This window comes from Hyperolius riggenbachi, chromosome 8 (assembly GCF_040937935.1).
Source record: "Hyperolius riggenbachi isolate aHypRig1 chromosome 8, aHypRig1.pri, whole genome shotgun sequence".
Taxonomy (NCBI): Eukaryota; Metazoa; Chordata; class Amphibia; order Anura; family Hyperoliidae; genus Hyperolius; species Hyperolius riggenbachi.
In genome coordinates, this window is record NC_090653.1 from 350260 (window position 1) to 370792 (window position 20533).

Sequence of the window (20533 nt, forward strand, 5' to 3'; positions counted from 1 at the left end):
GAGCACAATGCTATACAGTGGTGGGTGAGCGGTGTACTACTGTTCCCAGCAGAGACAGAGTGGCAGTAAACACAATGCTATATAGTGTGGGTGAGCGGTGTACTACTGTTCCCAGCAGCGACACAATGACTGGGGGGACCCTGGCTAGCCTGGCTGGAGAGAGAACTACCCTGCCTGCCTACCCAAAGCTAAACCCACAGACAAATGGCATCTAGAACCACTTGTGGGAAGGTAGCTTCTGCCTCATGTGTCTTCTCAGGAGATTGTTGGGCTTCTGCAAACTATGAGCTTACAGCTCCTACCTTTATAGGGGTTGGAGGCAATATGGCTGCCTAATCTGGACTTTCCCTGAATCCCAGGCTCTGATTGGCTAAAGCTTCCGTGCGTCAATGCTTTATCATGTTTTGATTTCCTAAGTCACAATATTATTGTTTATAAATTCTTAATTACCTTATCTTGTTGGAATTTACGTCATTTGGAGTGCTTGACATTTAATATAGGGTCATTTCTGACGCACTTAATTAAAAATGGACGTCAACAGCTATCTTATCTGTTGGCTGACCCAGACATGGAGACTAAACAATATCATTCATGACGCATTTCTGATAAAGTGTTCGCTGCTAATTATGTTGGAATGTCTTGGTACTTCCCCAGACATAAGATTGGTCAGGTTGACACTGTAACCAGACCTGTGAGAGCCTTCAGCAATTTAAGGCTTATTAAAACATACAGAGCTTCTAATATACTTATTTAAATATAAAGCTTATTATATAATTCTTCTTAAAACAATCATAAAAAAAATAATTGCACATTAAATCTTGATAATATAAAATCCTTTTCCATATATTTGTCTTTCTGATGAAGAAATAAATATCTAATTTCAACCGGCAGAGGTCAGCCTTTCATAACAAATAACAAACAGTATTAATAATGTTGGTTTTATAAAACTATGTAACCACCAGGTGGCATTATGGAGTCATCTTTTAACTAATTAGGAAAACCCCTTGTTTTATATTTTATATCTTCCATGTTTTGACTTTCTCTGTCTGGGAAATGTTTATATTTTCTTACTGGCCTTGGCCTTCAAGCTAAGAAACATGTCAACATCTTCTAAAACTAAAACAATCTCACAAGAAGGTTTCACAGACCCAAATCATCACTAGCTTTCAAATGTATTTTAAAGTAATAGATTCTATTATATAGGGTTTAACAATAACTATTTCTTTCTTTAGAAGGACTGTATTGATGATTAATATTTAGATTAATAATATCCGTGTGTAATAATTATTGCAGTAATGTTAATTTTAAACCAGCATTCTGTCTTACACATACTGCGCAGTCTAACCTTGACATTAACAAAGAATGTTTTGGTTTCTTGTAACCAGTACGTCAACAATCTTCCAGCTTGCAAGTTAAAATAATCTTCTAAGCTTTACAGCCTGGAATATGCTATGTCACAGAGCAATATAAAGTACTCTAACGTTTCACTTTACAATGAAATTTTGCATAGAACATTAAAACTTATACATATGACATCTTTTCCTGCATAAATAAAACCGCAAAAATTTTGACAGTACCGGTGTGAGGGTGGTTGAATTAGCTGTTGGTTGTGAATGTGATGTTTTAGGGCGCTCCATCACATATATTTTAAATGGTTTTATGTGTATTTGTTGATCGTTTTTTCTACTGCGCATCCCAGTAAAGATTACCTTTCACATTTCAACCCTCTGAGTGATGGCACCCGATTTTTTGTTTTTCGACTGCTTTCCTCTCTACCAATGCTTTACTTGGCCCCCTTAAACCTGGATTCTGCACACATCACTCCACTGTAACCGTCCTCACTAAAGTTGCTAATGACCTACTGGTAGAATGGAGAACTGGCCTTTGGATCTAGCGAATTCTCCTTGACCTTCCCTCCGCCTTTGACACGGTCTCCAGACGATGTCATCTTTAGGAATCAAGCACATTCCTGGATCTCCTCTTATCTGTCTGGATGCTCTTACACTGCCTCCTTCTCTAACACTAATTCCTCCCAACGCCCACTGTCTGTTGGTGTACTTCAAGGCTCAGTTCTTGGGCCGCTTCTTTTCACAATTTACACCTGTGGCCTGGGACAATTAGTTTGCACTTTTGGCTTCCAGTATCACCTCTATGCGGATGACACCCAAATCTATCTCTCATCCCCTGACCTGTCCTCACTACTATCTAGAGTCCCCGACTGTCTACGTGCCGTTTCTGCATTCATGTCCTCCCGCTTCCTCAAAGTCAACATGAGTAAAACAGAAATTGTGACTTTTCCACCATCACTATCTACCCCCCCCCACCACCACTTGCAACCATAACTGTAGACAACACCCCAATAACCTCAACCTCTAAGGCCCGCTGCTTGGGGGTTATACTTGACTCAGAGCTCTCCTTTAAACCTCACATTGCCCTATTAACTACCGCCTGCTATTTCCAGCTCAAAAATATATTCCGAATCCGTCCCTTTCTCACACAAGAAGTCACCAAAATGCTTGTACACGCCTTAATCATCTCCCACCTAGACTACTGCAACACCCTGCTCTGTGGTCTACCAAAACACAGGCTAGCACCTCTCCAATCCCTTCTAAATTCAGCGGCCCGCCTCATTCACCTCTTCTCGCGCTCCTCTGATGCAGCCCCCCTCTGTCAATCCGTACTGACCACTGCTGCTTCCTCATTCACATTTCCACACGCTCTTCCGATGCAGCCCCACTGTGCCGTTCTCTCCAGTGGTTACCCATTACCCAGAGGATCCAGTTCAAACTCCTGACTCTAACATACAAAGCCCTCCACGAGTTGTCTCCTCCATACATCTCCTCACTAATCTCTAGATACTATCCCTCCCACACCCTTCGCTCCTCCCAAGAAATTCTCCTGGCCTCTAAGCTGATCACCTCCTCTCATGCTCGCATCCAGGACTTTACACGAGCATCACCCCTTATCTGGAACTCTCTTCCACAGCCTGTACGTCATGCTCCAAACCTGAACATCTTCAAACGCACTCTTCAAACACACCTATTCAGACAAGCTTGTAACATTTTATAGCCCCTATTTACTGATCTGTCCACAATGTAATCAGAGGCAAAGGCTCACTGCCCCATCCACCCCCTCCCCCCCTTACCTAGTGTCCCCCCACTACCCTGTAGATTGTAAGCACGCAAGGGCGGGGTCATCCTCCTAATTTTTACTGTTTGTGTTGCAATATTTGTGCTGCTTGAGACTCTGCTGTTTATTTTTTGGTTGTACCTGTGTTCCCCTTGTCTTATTGTGCTTTGTAAAGCGCTGCAGAATATGCTAGTGCTATATAAATGAAAAATAATAATAATATAGAGTAACCCTAACCATCCATAATTCTCCTGTCCTCCACCAGGGGGCGAGCTGTGGTCTGGACCAGAGGCATGTCGTCGTGGTGGAGCTGGTGGGAGAAGAACCCAGAGAGGTGGGACGGGTCCGAAATCAGCAACTCTCAACAGAACTCATTGAACAACTGAGGTGCGTCATCTCCTAACACAGAACGCCATGTGTGCAAGAGACCAAGAAAATGCAACCACTGCTTAACCCCTAACTGACACCTGACCCTAAAGAAGCCTAACCCTAACTGACACATAATCCTAACAGAATGCCTAACCCTAACTGACACCTGACCCTTTCACTGCTACATGCCTAACCCTAACACAATCCTCACCCTCCCAGTGCTAAATGCTGTTATACAATCATTCCCAGCCTCACTGCTTCCCTAACTCCCACCTCATTACTCTCACTAATGGCTCCATACCCCATACAGAACTAACTGCTTTCCTCCAAACCAAGTATGGTTCCCCTGGTGATAATGCTGTACCCATCCAAAGGACTCTCCAGACCCCCGAATGAGACGCTGAACCCCCTGAGTGCATAATTCAGCCACCCCTACTCCAGAAAGTATCCATGTGCCCTAGATGCAAAACTATTGCCAGTGTACAGTATGAAAGCACTAAGTAGCCATATGCCCTCAGATACAGAAACTTAGTGCTTTCATACAGTACCTTGTGTCATGGACGGTTGTGTCGCCGCAGACTGCATCCGTGAACCGCCCGTGAAAAAATGAGATCGCAATCGATTTTCTGCACCGATTGCGATTAAGATAGGATCTGAATTGGCTGTCTGTGGCTATCTGCAGTCCAGCCTGGGGTCCCAGTTGTCTTCATAGGTGTTAGCACAGTTCTTTTCATGAGAGCAAGTATGCTCACTGGAAAGACCTGTGTGGTTAATTAGCATATGACTAGGATCTGGGCCTTCACAGAGGTGCCAAAGCTTGTCCAAGCTGATCTCACACTCAGATGTTCAGTAACAAACCAGAAGTCTTTTCAGAGCCAAGGGAGGTAGCCCAGCATGAAGGCAGACGGTTTTTTTCTCTTTGATACTTTATTCTTTCTTTACAATCGCTCCAAATCGCGGACAAAGTATGTAGACACCAAGGCCGATCCGTCACTTTCATATAAAAAGTTAGCCTGACGCGTGTTTCGCGATCATAATTCGTATACGAATCAGCATCACCGCCGAGGGCAGTTTCTCTCCTCACTCCAGATCGTGGGTTGGTTATACCGACCTTTGGATGTTTGTATGCCATGTGCCTCTGAGGAAGCGGTTTATGATTGTAAAACATGTGTCAGGCTATCTTTTTATATGAAAGTGACGGATCGGCCTTTGTGTCTACATACTTTGTCCACGATTTGGAGAGATTGTAAAGAAAGAATAACAGTATCAAAGAGAAAAAGAACTTTGGTTCTAAAAAAACCTCCGCTTTTGTTGTTTGTTGGAATTGAAATATTTTGATATATTAGGGGTGAACCATACTGTACCTTTTATCTTGTCTATGATATGAAGGCAGACTTGCCAGAGCCATTCGGACATCTTAAGAAGTACATGGAGGTTATGATTTTGAGCATGTGTAAGGAGTATCATTCAGGTGAGAAATGTGAAAGTTATCTCATTCTGCTGGTCCGGATCTTGTGAGTATTTTGATATTAAATTGGGGCCACTGGCATAACCAGAACTCGAGGTATTCCACTGTTTTGTAACTGGGCATGCAAACGTTAGAGTTGGGCCGAACGGTTCGCCTGCGAACGGTTCCATGCGAACTTCCGTGGTTCGCGTTCGCGTCCCGAAGGCGAACCTTTGCGGAAGTTCGGTTCGCCCCATAATGCACCATGGAGGGTCAACTTTGACCCTCTACATCACAGTCAGCAGGCCCAGTGTAGCCAATTAGGCTACACTAGCCCCTGGAGCCCCACCCCCCCCTTATATAAGGCAGGCAGCGGCGGCCATTACGGTCACTCGTGTGCTGCCTGCGTTAGTGAGAGTAGGGCGAGCTGCTGCAGACTCTCTCATAGGGAAAGATTAGTTAGGCTTAGCTTGTTCCTGGCTGCATACCTGTGCTGTGAACCCACCACTGCATACCTGTGCTGTGAACCCACCACTGCATACCTGTACTGTGAACCCACCACTGCATGCCTGTTCTGTGAACCCACCACTGCATACCTGTGCTGTGAACCCACCACTGCATACCTGTTCAGTGATCCTGCCACTGCATACCTGTTCAGTGAACCCACCACTGCATACCTGTTCTGTGAACCCACCACTGCATACCTGTACTGTGAACCTGCCACTGTATACCTGTTCTGTTCAGTGAACCCGCCACTGCATACCTGTTCAGTGAACCTGCCACTGCATACCTGTTCTGTGAACCCGCCACTGCATACCTGTACTGTGAATTCACCACTGCATACCTGTACTGTGAATTCACCACTGCATACCTGTTCAGTGAACCCACCACTGCATACCTGTTCAGTGAACCCACCACTGCATACCTGTTCAGTGAACCCGCCACTGCATACCTGTTCAGTGAACCCGCCACTGCATACCTGTTCAGTGAACCCGCCACTGCATACCTGTTCAGTGAACCCACCACTGCATACCTGTACTGTGAATTCACCACTGCATACCTGTTCAGTGAACCCACCACTGCATACCTGTTCAGTGAACCCACCACTGCATACCTGTTCAGTGAACCCGCCACTCCATACCTGTTCAGTGAACCCGCCACTGCATACCTGTTCAGTGAACCCGCCACTGCATACCTGTTCAGTAAACCCACCACTGCATACCTGTTCTCGCCATGGTGCGAACCAGTCCAGCACGGCCGTCACTACACAAACAGCTGTTTGCGGTGCGTTACACGGTGAGTTTGGTGTGTCAGTGTGAAGCAGTACCTTAATTACACTACCTGATTGATGTATACACATGCAAGATGTTTTAAAGCACTTTAGGCCTGTCATTTAGCATTCAATGTGATTTCTGCCGTTAAAATGCTGCTTTGCGTCAAATCCAGATTTTTCCCGGGGACTTTTAGCATGTATCCCACTCCTCCACCTGGGGGTCCAGGTGTTAGACCCCTTGAAACATCTTTTCCATCACTTTTGTGGCCTGCATAATTTCTTTTTTCAAAGTTCGCATCCCCATTGAAGTCTATGGCGGTTCGCGAACTTTTACGCGAACCGAACCTTCCGCGGAAGTTCGCGAACCCGGTTCGCGAACCTAAAATCAGAGGTTCGGCCCAACTCTAGCAAACGTGCCCAAGTTTGGTATCATATGAACTGGCATATTCTGAGGAATATGAATCTGTGATGGTCATGGGTGTGCGGAAAGCATAAGCCGAGATATGACAAATGTCATATTTGGTGGGCATGGGAAACCAGTTTCATGGGAGCATGCTGCTACTTTGAGGAACAGTGGCGGCCATCTTGTCTGAACTGAACTCAAGAACCTTATGATTTTCCCACAAAGGACATATTTCCACGAACTAAGTATTGTCTCCCTTTTTATTTTCATACTGGCTATTAATGTTTCTATAATTGTTGATTTTTAATAATTTTCTATATATATAAATCATTTATATTGCATTTTAATAAACCGATGCTAACGTCAGTTTGTTTATTCCACTACCCTATTATTCAGCCAAATACAAACTGAACCCGGGTCTCTGAAGAGTCGCTACTATTGTCGCTAGCTAGACAGAATAGAGTGTGTTTAACCATTTTTATTTGCAGGTCTAGACTCAGCCAGTCAGTGGGCTCCTCTGTCCCATGGTAACACAGGTGGTGGCAGTTATACCCTGAAATAGAGTGTAATTTGTAATTACCGTAACTCACAGGCTCCCTTCTAGTCGGTCTGCTCCCCAAATTCCAGCGGTTTCTGCGCACCGATTGCGACCACAGCTTGCATGGTCTGTGTGCTGGAACCGATTGGAAGGCATTGTGCGGTCCGGCCACTAGGGATACTGTGACACCTTGGCTATAGTTTTTATATCTAAGTGGCCAAGGTACTGTATGAAAGCACTAAGTAGCCATATGCCATCAGAAAGGTGGAATTCTGTAGAGAGCTATACAGCACTAGTCCATTAGTCCATGGTTACATTGAACGTGACGGCCATTTCTCTCCCACAATCCTTTGCTTTGTGTCCACAGGCAAGCTCTGCATATAACCAGGTCATATTTCAATATAGTCCTGCTGGATAAGGACGGGGTGGACCGGGAGCGATACAGACAGCCCACCACATCCGAGGAGATCTTCACCTTCATTGATACGTATCTTCTGAGTGCACGAGAAATCGCCCAGCTGGAGGCCAACAAAGATCACTGTGACTGAGAACAGACTGCGCAATCCAGGGATCGGCAAAGATCACCGCGACTGAGACACGACTGCACAATCCAGGGATCGGCAAAGATCACCGCGACTGAGACACGACTGCACAATCCAGGGATCGGCAAAGATCACCGCGACTGAGACACGACTGCACAATCCAGGGATCGGCAAAGATCACCGCGACTGAGACACGACTGCGCAATCCAGGGATCGGCAAAGATCACCGCGACTGAGACACGACTGCACAATCCAGGGATCGGCAAAGATCACCGCGACTGAGACACGACTGCACAATCCAGGGATCGGCAAAGATCACCGCGACTGAGACACAACTGCGCAATCCAGGGACCGGAAAAGATAACCACGACTGAGACACGACTGCGCAATCCAGGGACCGGCAAAGGTCAACGCGACTGAGACACGACTGCACAATCCAGGGATCGGCAAAGATCACCGCGACTGAGACACGACTGCACAATCCAGGGACCGGCAAAGGTCACATTGACTGAGACACGAATGCACAATCCAGGGATCGGCAAAGATCACCGCGACTGAGACACGACTGCACAATCCAGGGATCGGCAAAGATCACCGCGACTGAGACACGACTGCACAATCCAGGGATCGGCAAAGATCACCGCGACTGAGACACGACTGCGCAATCCAGGGACCGGCAAAGATAACCACGACTGAGACACGACTGCGCAATCCAGGGACCGGCAAAGATAACCACGACTGAGACACGACTGCGCAATCCAGGGACCGGCAAAGGTCACCGTGACTGAGACACGAATGCACAATCCAGGGACCGGCAAAGATAACCACGACTGCGCAATCCAGGGACCGGCAAAGGTCAGCGTGACTGAGACACGACTGCGCAATCCAGGGACCGGCAAAGGTCACCGTGACTGAGACACGAATGCACAATCCAGGGATCGGCAAAGATCACCACGACTGAGACACGACTGCACAATCCAGGGACCGGCACAGATCACCGCAACTGCCAGTCCCCGTATTGCGCAGTTGTGTCTCAGTCGCGGTGATCTGTGCCAGTCCCCGTATTGGCAGTTGTGTCTCAAAGATCACTGCGACTGAGACACGACTGCGCAATCCGGGGACCGGCAAAGATCACCACGATTTGACACGACTGCACAATCCGGGGACCAGCCGCTCCACCATTAATTATTATTACAGGGATAGTATTTATTGAAATAAAACCTCTATTTGATAATGTATCTCTACCCCATGCTGCAGTGATGATGATGGGGGGGGTGACTCTCTTCCAAGCTTGCGTATCGGGCGGGGCGTTACACTAATTCTCCTCAGACACGCAATCTTGTCAGATAAACATGCAGACACCAGACTGCTCATGGACCTGTACATATACCGATGTTGTGTGCCATGGAGGGGCTGAGCAGCTTGTTCTGTGTTCAGTGCCATAGGGGGCTGCAGTTCCCGACACCGTGACAGGGCCCATGCTTCTGGGGGGGGGGACTTATCTGTCCTTGCCATGTGCTGCATGGGGAGGCGCAGCAGCGGGTGAATGCAGAGCGGGTAACTACAATCCTCATGTTGCCGGGATCATGAGCTGCATGTTCTACCTGCTCCTGGAACACAAGGGACCAAGAAGTAATTACATGCAGCGCTGGATCCTGGCAACCCCTATACTGGGGGCACCTATGCCTGGCTGCCAACACTGGGGGCACCTATGCCTGGCTGCCAACACTGGGGGCACCTATGCCTGGCTGCCAACACTGGGGGCACCTATGCCTGGCTGCCAACACTGGGGGCACCTATGCCTGGCTGCCAACACTGGGGGCACCTATGCCTGGCTGCCAACACTGGGGGCACCTATGCCTGGCTGCCAACACTGGGGGCACCTATGCCTGGCTGCCAACACTGGGGGCACCTATGCCTGGCTGCCAACACTGGGGGCTCCTATGCCTGGCTGCCAACACTGGGGGCTCCTATGCCTGGCTGCCAACACTGGGGGCTCCTATGCCTGGCTACCTATACTGGGGCACCTATGCCTGGCTGCCAACACTGGGGGCACCTATGCCTGGCTGCCAACACTGGGGGCTCCTATGCCTGGCTGCCAACACTGGGGGCACCTATGCCTGGCTACCTATACTGGGGGCACCTATGCCTGGCTGCCAACACTGGGGGCTCCTATGCCTGGCTGCCAACACTGGGGGCTCCTATGCCTGGCTGCCAACACTGGGGGCACCTATGCCTGGCTGCCAACACTGGGGGCACCTATGCCTGGCTGCCAACACTGGGGGCACCTATGCCTGGCTGCCAACACTGGGGGCACCTATGCCTGGCTGCCAACACTGGGGGCACCTATGCCTGGCTGCCAACACTGGGGGCACCTATGCCTGGCTGCCAACACTGGGGGCACCTATGCCTGGCTGCCAACACTGGGGGCACCTATGCCTGGCTGCCAACACTGGGGGCACCTATGCCTGGCTGCCAACACTGGGGGCACCTATGCCTGGCTGCCAACACTGGGGGCACCTATGCCTGGCTGCCAACACTGGGGGCACCTATGCCTGGCTGCCAACACTGGTGGCACCTATGCCTGGCTGCCAACACTGGGGGCACCTATGCCTGGCTGCCAACACTGGGGGCACCTATGCCTGGCTACCTATACTGGGGGCACCTATGCCTGGCTGCCAACACTGGGGGCACCTATGCCTGGCTACCTATACTGGGGGCACCTATGCCTGGCTGCCAACACTGGGGGCACCTATGCCTGGCTGCCAACACTGGGGGCACCTATGCCTGGCTACCTATACTGGGGGCACCTATGCCTGGCTGCCAACACTGGGGGCACCTATGCCTGGCTACCTATACTGGGGGCACCTATGCCTGGCTGCCAACACTGGGGGCACCTATGCCTGGCTGCCAACACTGGGGGCACCTATGCCTGGCTACCTATACTGGGGGCACCTATACCTGCAGTGGCAAACCCAGGATTTTCAAGGGGGGGGGGGGGGGGGGTCATGAAAGGTCTCTCTCATGCACATATAAAAATAAGTTAGGACATTAGACTATGACAGTATTAGATTGTGAGCTCCTCTGAGGACAGTCAGTGACATGACTATGTACTCTGTACAGTGCTGCGGATGTCAGTCTAATGTCCTACCATATTATTATTATGTATTTATATAGCCCTGACATCTTCTGCAGCACTGTACAGAGTACATAGTCATGTCACTAACTGTCCTCTGAGGAGCTCACAATCTAATCCTACCATAGTTATAGTGCTACATAAATACATTTTAATAATATGATATGACATTAGATTGTGAGCTACTCTGAGGACAGCCAGTGACATGACTATGTACTCTGTAATGTGCTGCAGGAGATGTCAGTGCTATATAAATACATAATAATAATATGGTAGGACATTAGACTATGACTATGCTAGGATTAGAGTGTGAGCACCTCTGAGGACAGTCAGTGACATGACTATGTACCCTGTAATGTGCTGCAGAAGATGTCAGTGCTATATAAATACATAAACAAATCAAGACATGAAACCCGCAATTTATTGCTCTGAAATTTGGAAGTGTTTACATAGCAAGGTCTATACAGCAAGTACAGCCACCACCAGCTATCATTAAATCTTCATATAACAAGAAAACTAAATCAAGAAAATATACATTATTCTTCCGTCACCTAAGAATACTATAGTATCTTTTGTTTTGCTTTGGAAGTTCCTGTATTCCTATGGCACCCATAGAGTGGCAGCTTCCTGCATTCCTATGGCACCCATAGAGCGGCAGCTTCCTACGTTCCTATGACACCCATAGAGTGGCAGGCTCCTCAGGGTCACTTTGTCTGGCCATGGTGGCACGAAGGGGCAACGTTCCCTCAGCCCAGGAAGCAGGGAACTGTCTCATCTTTGCCCAGAGGTTCATCTCTTCTCCTGTAGAGTCCATCCAGTCCACTGGCTGGCCATTGTAGTAACCTAGAGAAGAGAGACACTACATTATATGTAGAAGGGAGGGGGAGAATTGCAGAGGTAAGTATTGAATGGTGATTTATGATTGGTTAAGGCGCACCTACCCCACCAGACAAACATGACCCCCTCCCCCATGCATGTGGCCTCTGGATGTCATGTGGCCATATTTAGTCCTAGCTCCGGAATCTTCTGCTCATCTCTCAGTATCCTATCCTTAGAGGTGGGTGTGTCCTGCATGCGGCCAATCACCATACAGCAGCATGGGGCCCAGAAGCAGGGTGGGGCCCCAGGGGAGATGTGTGGGATGTAGTGCAAGGAAGATTCAGATTACAGGTGGTCAATGAGACACTACTAATCTTGCCTTCAATGCAAATTGCATGTGTCCTGCAACTGGAATGCCAGGGAGTCGGGGCTGCTGCTGTTACTTGGAGTTTGTATGTTCTGCCCATTAGGAATGAACGAACGTGATGACAGGATCACCAAGATTTCTGCAAAACTCTATCTACTTCAAAGCAAATCTGTAGCGGCTGATATCAAGCACACGACAAAGGGAGGGGCAGTTCTGAGGCACATGATAAGGGGAGGAGCAGTTCTGAGTCACATGATAAAGGGAGGGGCAGTTGTGAGGCACACGATAAGGGGAGGGGCAGTTCTGAGTCACATAAGGGGAGGAGCAGTTCTAAGTCACATGATAAAGGGAGGGGCAGTTCTGAGGCACACGATAAAGGGAGGGGCAGTTCTGAGGCACACGATAAAGGGAGGGGCAGTTCTGAGGCACACAATAAGGGGAGGGGCAGTTCTGAGGGACACGATAAAGGGAGGGGCAGTTCTGAGGGACATGATAAAGGGAGGGGCAGTTCTGAGGCACACGATAAAGGGAGGGGCAGTTCTGAGGCACACGATAAGGGGAGGAGCAGTTCTGAGGCACACGATAAAGGGAGGGGCAGTTCTGAGGCACACGATAAGGGGAGGAGCAGTTCTGAGGCACACGATAAGGGGAGGGGCAGTTCTGAGGCACACGATAAAGGGAGGGGCAGTTCTGAGGCACAAGATAAGGGGAGGAGCAGTTCTCAGGGACACAACAAAGGGAGGGGCAGTTCTGAGGCACATAAGGGGAGGGGCAGTTCTGAGGCACACGATAAGGGGAGGGGCAATTCTGAGGCACACGATAAGCGGAGGGGCAGTTCTGAGGCACACGATAAAGGGAGGGGAAGTTCTGAGGCACACGATAAGGGGAGGGGCAGTTCTGAGGCACACGATAAAGGGAGGGGCAATTCTGAGGCACACGATAAAGGGAGGGGCAAATCTGAGGCACACGATAAAGGGAGGGGCAATTCTGAGGCACACTATAAAGGGAGGGGCAGTTCTGAGGCACACGATAAGGGGAGGGGCAATTCTGAGGCACACGATAAAGGGAGGGGAAGTTCTGAGGCACAAGATAAGGGGAGGGGCAATTCTGAGGCACACGATAAGCGGAGGGGCAATTCTGAGGCACACGATAAGCGGAGGGGCAATTCTGAGGCACACGATAAGCGGAGGGGCAGTTTTGAGGCACACGATAAGTGGAGGGGCAGTTATAAAGCACAGGATAAAGGGAAAGGGGAATAATGAGATAAACAATAAGGGGAGGGGCAGTTCTAAGGTACGCAATAAGGGGAGGGGCAGTTATGAGGCAAAGGATAAAGGGAGGGGAAGTTACAGTGGTTTGCAAAAGTATTCAGCCCCCTTGAAGTTTTCCACATTTTGTCATATTACTGCCCCAAGCATGAATCAATTTTATTGGAATTCCACATAAAAGACCAACACAAAGTGGTGTACACGTGAGAAGTGGAACAAAAATCATACATGATTCCAAACAAAGGGGTGTGTGCGTAATTATTCAGCCCCCTTTGGTCTGAGTGCAGTCAGTTGCCCATAGACATTGCCTGATGAGTGCTAATGACTAAATAGAGTGCACCTGTGTGTAATCTAATGTCAGTACAAATACAGCTGCTCTGTGACGGCCTCAGAGGTTGTCTAAGAGAATATTGGGAGCAACAACAACATGAAGTCCAAAGAACACACCAGACAGGTCAGGGATAAAGTTATTGAGAAATTTAAAGCAGGCTTAGGCTACAAAAAGATTTCCAAAGCCTTGAACATCCCACGAAGCACTGTTCAAGCGATCATTCAGAAATGGTAGGTTTACAGTTGTGCCATACTCCTTTAAGACAAGGCTGTCCACCTAAACTCACAGGCCGAACAAGGAGAGCGCTGATCAGAAATGCAGTCAAGAGGCCCATGGTGACTCTGGACGAGCTGCAGAGATCTACAGCTCAGGTGGGAGACTCTGTCCATAGGACAACTATTAGTCATGCACTGTACAAAGTTGGCCTTTATGGAAGAGTGTCAAGAAGAAAGGCATTGTCAACAGAAAAGCATAAGAAGTCCCGTTTGCAGTTTGCCACAAGCCATGTGGGGGACACAGCAACCATGTAGAAGAAGGAGCTCTGGTCAGATGAGATGAGACCAAAATGGAACTTTTTGGCCAAAATGCAAAACGCTATGTGTGGCAGAAAACTAACACTGCACATCACTCTGAACACACCATCCCCACTGTCAAATATGGTGGTGGCAGCATCATGCTCTGGGGATGCATCTCTTCAGCAGGGACAGGGAAGCTGGTCAGAGTTAATGGGAAGATGGATGGTGCCAAATACAGGGCAAACTTGGAAGAAAACCTCTTGGAGTCTGCAAAAGACTTGAGATTGTGGCGGAGGTTCACCTTCCAGCAGGACAACGACCCTAAACATAAAGCCAGGGCAACAAAGGAATGGTTTAAAACAAAACATATCTATGTGTTAGAATGGCCCAGTCAAAGTCCAGATCTAAATCCAATCGAGAATCTGTGGCAAGATCTGAAAACTGCTGTTCACAAACGCTATCCATCTAATCTGACTGAGCTGGAGCTGTTTTGCAAAGAATAATGGGCAAGGATTTCAGTCTCTAGATGTGCAAAGCTGGTAGAGACATACCCTAAAAGACTGGCAGCTGTAATTGCAGCAAAAGGTGGTTCTACAAAGTATTGACTCCGGGGGCTGAATAATTACGCACACCCCACTTTACAGTTATTTTTTTTTTTAAATGTTTGAAATCATGTATGATTTTTGTTCCACTTCTCACGTGTACACCACTTTGTATTAGTCATTCACGTGGAATTCCAATATAATTGATTCATGTTTGTGGCAGTAATGTGACAAAATGTGGAAAACTTCAAGGGGGTCAAATACTTTTGCAAACCACTGTATAAGGCACACAAAAAAGGGAGGGGCAGTTATGAGGCACGCAATAAGGGGAGGGGCAGTTATGAGGCACACAATCATGCCCATGTTGGTCACCAGCTATAGTAATACTCACCTGTTCCAGGCCCCAGTCTGACTCCACCCAGGAAGTCATTGCTGGACAGTGGCTCCCGATCCCACACCGTCAGCTCCAGGCATGTATTCTGCAGATCCTCCACAGCGACACCTTTATAGACAAACGTGTGATTGTAGTGGGGGTTCAGGGTCTTCTTCACTACGGGGGTCTTACGCTTTGTGTTCCGGCTCTTGATTGGCAGCAGATAACTGCAGAGGAAGAAAATGGGTTATTCTTTACCTGAAGAGAGATGTAACAATGACTAATGAGCTTCTGTAATAGTACAAATATTGGTACAGCATCACCAGTCTATGCGATACACCGAGTGCAGCCTGACACCACCCCCAATCACCAGGGCCGTATGCTATACTACAGCCCTCCAGCACACACACACCGAGTGCAGCCTGACACCACCCCAATCACCAGGGCCGTATGCTATACTACAGCCCTCCAGCACACACACACCGAGCGCAGCCTGACACCACACCAATCATCAGGGCCGTATACTATACTACAGCCCTCCAGAACACACACACCGAGTGCAGCCTGACACCACCCCAATCACCAGGGCCGTATGCTATACTACAGCCCTCCAGCACACACACACACCGAGTGCAGCCTGACACCCCCCCAATCACCAGGGCCGTATGCTATACTACAGCCCTCCAGCACACACACACCGAGTGCAGCCTGACACCACACCAATCATCAGGGCCGTATACTATACTACAGCCCTCCAGAACACACACACCGAGTGCAGCCTGACACCACCCCAATCACCAGGGCCGTATGCTATACTACAGCCCTCCAGCACACACACACACCGAGCGCAGCCTGACACCCCCCCAATCACCAGGGCCGTATGCTATACTACAGCCCTCCAGCACACACACACCGAGTGCAGCCTGACACCACACCAATCATCAGGGCCGTATACTATACTACAGCCCTCCAGAACACACACACCGAGTGCAGCCTGACACCACCCCAATCACCAGGGCCGTATGCTATACTACAGGCCTCCAGCACACACACCGAGTGCAGCCTCACACCACCCCAATCATCAGGGCCGTATGCTATACTACAGCCCTCCAGCACACACACACACCGAGCGCAGCCTGACACCCCCCCAATCACCAGGGCCGTATGCTATACTACAGCCCTCCAGCACACACACACACCGAGTGCAGCCTGACACCCCCCCAATCACCAGGGCCGTATGCTATACTACAGCCCCCCAGTACACACACCCCGAGTGCAGCCTGACACCACCCCAATCATCAGGGCCGTATGCTATACTACAGCCCTCCAGAACACACACACACCCAGTGCAGCCTGACACCCCCCAATCACTAGGGCCGTATGCTATACTACAGCCCTCCAGAACACACACACACCGAGTGCAGCCTGACACCACGCCAATCACCAGGACCGTATGCTATACTACAGCCCTCCACCACACACACCGAGCGCAGCCTGACACCCCCCAATCACCAGGGCCGTATGCTATACTACAGCCCTCCAACACACACACCGAGTGCAGCCTGACACCACCCCAATCACCAGGACCGTATGCTTTACTACAGCCCTCCACCACACACACCGAGTGCAGCCTGACACCACCCCAATCACCAGGACCGTATGCTTTACTACAGCCCTCCAACACACACACCGAGTGCAGCCTGACACCACCCCAATCACCAGGACCGTATGCTATACTACAGCCCTCCACCACACACACCGAGTGCAGCCTGACACCCCCCAATCACCAGGGCCGTATGCTATACTACAGCCCTCCAGCACACACACACCGAGCGCAGCCTGACACCCCCCAATCACCAGGGCCGTATGCTATACTACAGCCCTCCAGCACACACACCGAGCGCAGCCTGACACCCCCCCCCCCCCAATCACCAGGACCATATGCTATACTACAGCCCCCCAGCACACACACACCGAGTGCAGCCTGACACCACCCCAATCACCAGGGCCGTATGCTATACTACAGCCCTCCAGAACACACACACACACCCAGTGCAGCCTGACACCACACCAATCACCAGGGCCGTATGCTATACTACAGCCCTCCAGCACACACACACACCGAGCGCAGCCTGACACCCCCCCAATCACCAGGGCCGTATGCTATACTACAGCCCTCCAGCACACACACACCGAGTGCAGCCTGACACCACCCCAATCACCAGGACCGTATGCTATACTACATCCCTCCACCACACACACCGAGCGCAGCCTGACACCCCCCAAACACCAGGGCCGTATGCTATACTACAGCCCTCCAGCACACACACACCGAGCGCAGCCTGACACCCCCCAATCACCAGGGCCGTATGCTATACTACAGCCCTCCAGCACACACACCGAGCGCAGCCTGACACCCCCCCCCCCCCCAATCACCAGGACCATATGCTATACTACAGCCCCCCAGCACACACACACCGAGTGCAGCCTGACACCACCCCAATCACCAGGGCCGTATGCTATACTACAGCCCTCCAGAACACACACACACACCCAGTGCAGCCTGACACCACACCAATCACCAGGGCCGTATGCTATACTACAGCCCTCCAGCACACACACACACCGAGCGCAGCCTGACACCCCCCCCAATCACCAGGGCCGTATGCTATACTACAGCCCTCCAGCACATACACACAGAGTGCAGCCTGACACCCCCCCAATCACCAGGGCCGTATGCTATACTACAGCCCACCAGCACACACACACCGAGTGCAGCCTGACACCACGCCAATCACCAGGGCCGTATGCTATACTACAGCCCTCCAGAACACACACACACCCAGTGCAGCCTGACACCACCCCAATCACCAGGACCGTATGCTATACTACAGCCCTCCAGCACACACACACCGAGTGCAGCCTGACACCACGCCAATCACCAGGGCCGTATGCTGTACTACAGCCCTCCAGCACACACACACCGAGCGCAGCCTGACACCCCCCCAATCACCAGGGCCGTATGCTATACTACAGCCCTCCAGCACACACACACCGAGCGCAGCCTGACACCCCCCCAATCACCAGGGCCGTATGCTATACTACAGCCCTCCAGCACACACACACCGAGTGCAGCCTGACACCCCCCCAATCACCAGGGCCGTATGCTATACTACAGCCCTCCAGCACACACACACCGAGCGCAGCCTGACACCCCCCCAATCACCAGGGCCGTATGCTATACTACAGCCCTCCAGCACACACACACCGAGCGCAGCCTGACACCCCCCCAATCACCAGGGCCGTATGCTATACTACAGCCCTCCAGCACACACACACCGAGTGCAGCCTGACACCCCCCCAATCACCAGGGCCGTATGCTATACTACAGCCCACCAGCACACACACACCGAGTGCAGCCTGACACCACTCCAATCACCAGGGCCGTATGCTGTACTACAGCCCTCCAGCACACACACACCGAGTGCAGCCTGACACCACGCCAATCACCAGGGCCGTATGCTGTACTACAGCCCTCCAGCACACACACACCGAGCGCAGCCTGACACCCCCCCAATCACCAGGGCCGTATGCTATACTACAGCCCTCCAGCACACACACACCGAGCGCAGCCTGACACCCCCCCAATCACCAGGGCCGTATGCTATACTACAGCCCTCCAGCACACACACACCGAGTGCAGCCTGACACCCCCCCAATCACCAGGGCCGTATGCTATACTACAGCCCACCAGCACACACACACCGAGTGCAGCCTGACACCACTCCAATCACCAGGGCCGTATGCTGTACTACAGCCCTCCAGCACACACACACCGAGTGCAGCCTGACACCACGCCAATCACCAGGGCCGTATGCTATACTACAGCCCTCCAGCACACACACACCGAGTGCAGCCTGACACCACGCCAATCACCAGGGCCGTATGCTATACTACAGCCCTCCAGCACACAAACACCGAGTGCAGCCTGACACCACGCCAATCACCAGGGCCATATGCTATACTACAGCCCTCCAGCACACACACACCGAGTGCAGCCTGACACCCCCCCAATCACCAGGACCGTATGCTATACTACAGCCCTCCAGCACACACACACCGAGTGCAGCCTGACACCCCCCCAATCACCAGGACCGTATGCTATACTACAGCCCTCCAGCACACACACACCGAGTGCAGCCTGACACCACGCCAATCACCAGGGCCGTATGCTATACTACAGCCCTCCAGCACACAAACACCGAGTGCAGCCTGACACCACCCCAATCACCAGGGCCGTATGCTATACTACAGCCCTCCAGCACACACACCGAGTGCAGCCTGACACCACCCCAATAACCAGGGCCTTATGCTATACTACAGCCCTCCAGCACACACACACCGAGTGCAGCCTGACACCACACCAATCATCAGGGCCGTATGCTATACTACAGCCCTCCAGCACACACACACACCCAGTGCAGCCTGACACCACACCAATCACCAGGGCCTTATGCTATACTACAGCCCTCCATCACACACACACACCAAGTGCAGCCTGACACCACGCCAATTACCAGGGCCGTATGCTATACTACAGCCCTCCAGCACACACACCGAGCGCAGCCTGACACCCCCCCAATCACCAGGGCCTTATGCTATACTACAGCCCTCCAGCACACACACACCGAGTGCAGCCTGACACCACGCCAATCACCAGGGCCGTATGCTATACTACAGGCCTCCAGCACACACACCGAGTGCAGCCTCACACCACCCCAATCATCAGGGCCGTATGCTATACTACAGCCCTCCAGCACACACACACACCGAGCGCAGCCTGACACCCCCCCAATCACCAGGGCCGTATGCTATACTACAGCCCTCCAGCACACACACACACCGAGCGCAGCCTGACACCCCCCCAATCACCAGGGCCGTATGCTATACTACAGCCCCCCAGTACACACACCCCGTGTGCAGCCTGACACCACCCCAATCATCAGGGCCGTATGCTATACTACAGCCCTCCAGAACACACACACACCCAGTGCAGCCTGACACCCCCCAATCACCAGGGCCGTATGCTATACTACAGCCCTCCAGAACACACACACACCGAGTGCAGCCTGACACCACGCCAATCACCAGGACCGTATGCTATACTACAGCCCTCCACCACACACACCGAGCGCAGCCTGACACCCCCCAATCACCAGGGCCGTATGCTATACTACAGCCCTCCAACACACACACCGAGTGCAGCCTGACACCACCCCAATCACCAGGACCGTATGCTTTACTACAGCCCTCCAACACACACACCGAGTGCAGCCTGACACCACCCCAATCACCAGGACCGTATGCTATACTACAGCCCTCCACCACACACACCGAGTGCAGCCTGACACCCCCCAATCACCAGGGCCGTATGCTATACTACAGCCCTCCAGCACACACACACCGAGCGCAGCCTGACAC

At 51.0% G+C, this 20533-nt stretch overlaps 2 protein-coding genes across 5 annotated transcripts in view; one reads left to right on the forward strand and one right to left on the reverse strand.

Moving 5' to 3' along the window:
- The window catches only part of SRPX2 (sushi repeat containing protein X-linked 2), a 201481-nt gene extending 192542 nt beyond the window's left edge, over positions 1–8939 (forward strand). For both annotated transcript variants that reach the window (XM_068249960.1, XM_068249961.1), the window contains 2 exons: positions 3395–3516; positions 7527–8939. In XM_068249960.1, coding sequence (XP_068106061.1) covers positions 3395–3516; positions 7527–7707 — 303 coding nt within the window. In that variant the 3' untranslated portion in view covers positions 7708–8939. The remainder of the gene's footprint in view (positions 1–3394; positions 3517–7526) is intronic.
- A 2301-nt stretch (positions 8940–11240) lies between these two features.
- Positions 11241–20533, reverse strand: part of SYTL4 (synaptotagmin like 4) — a 358613-nt gene continuing 349320 nt past the window's right edge. For all 3 annotated transcript variants that reach the window (XM_068249964.1, XM_068249962.1, XM_068249963.1), the window contains 2 exons: positions 15071–15279; positions 11241–11680 (listed from right to left, as the gene is read on the reverse strand). In XM_068249964.1, coding sequence (XP_068106065.1) covers positions 11508–11680; positions 15071–15279 — 382 coding nt within the window. In that variant the 3' untranslated portion in view covers positions 11241–11507. The remainder of the gene's footprint in view (positions 11681–15070; positions 15280–20533) is intronic.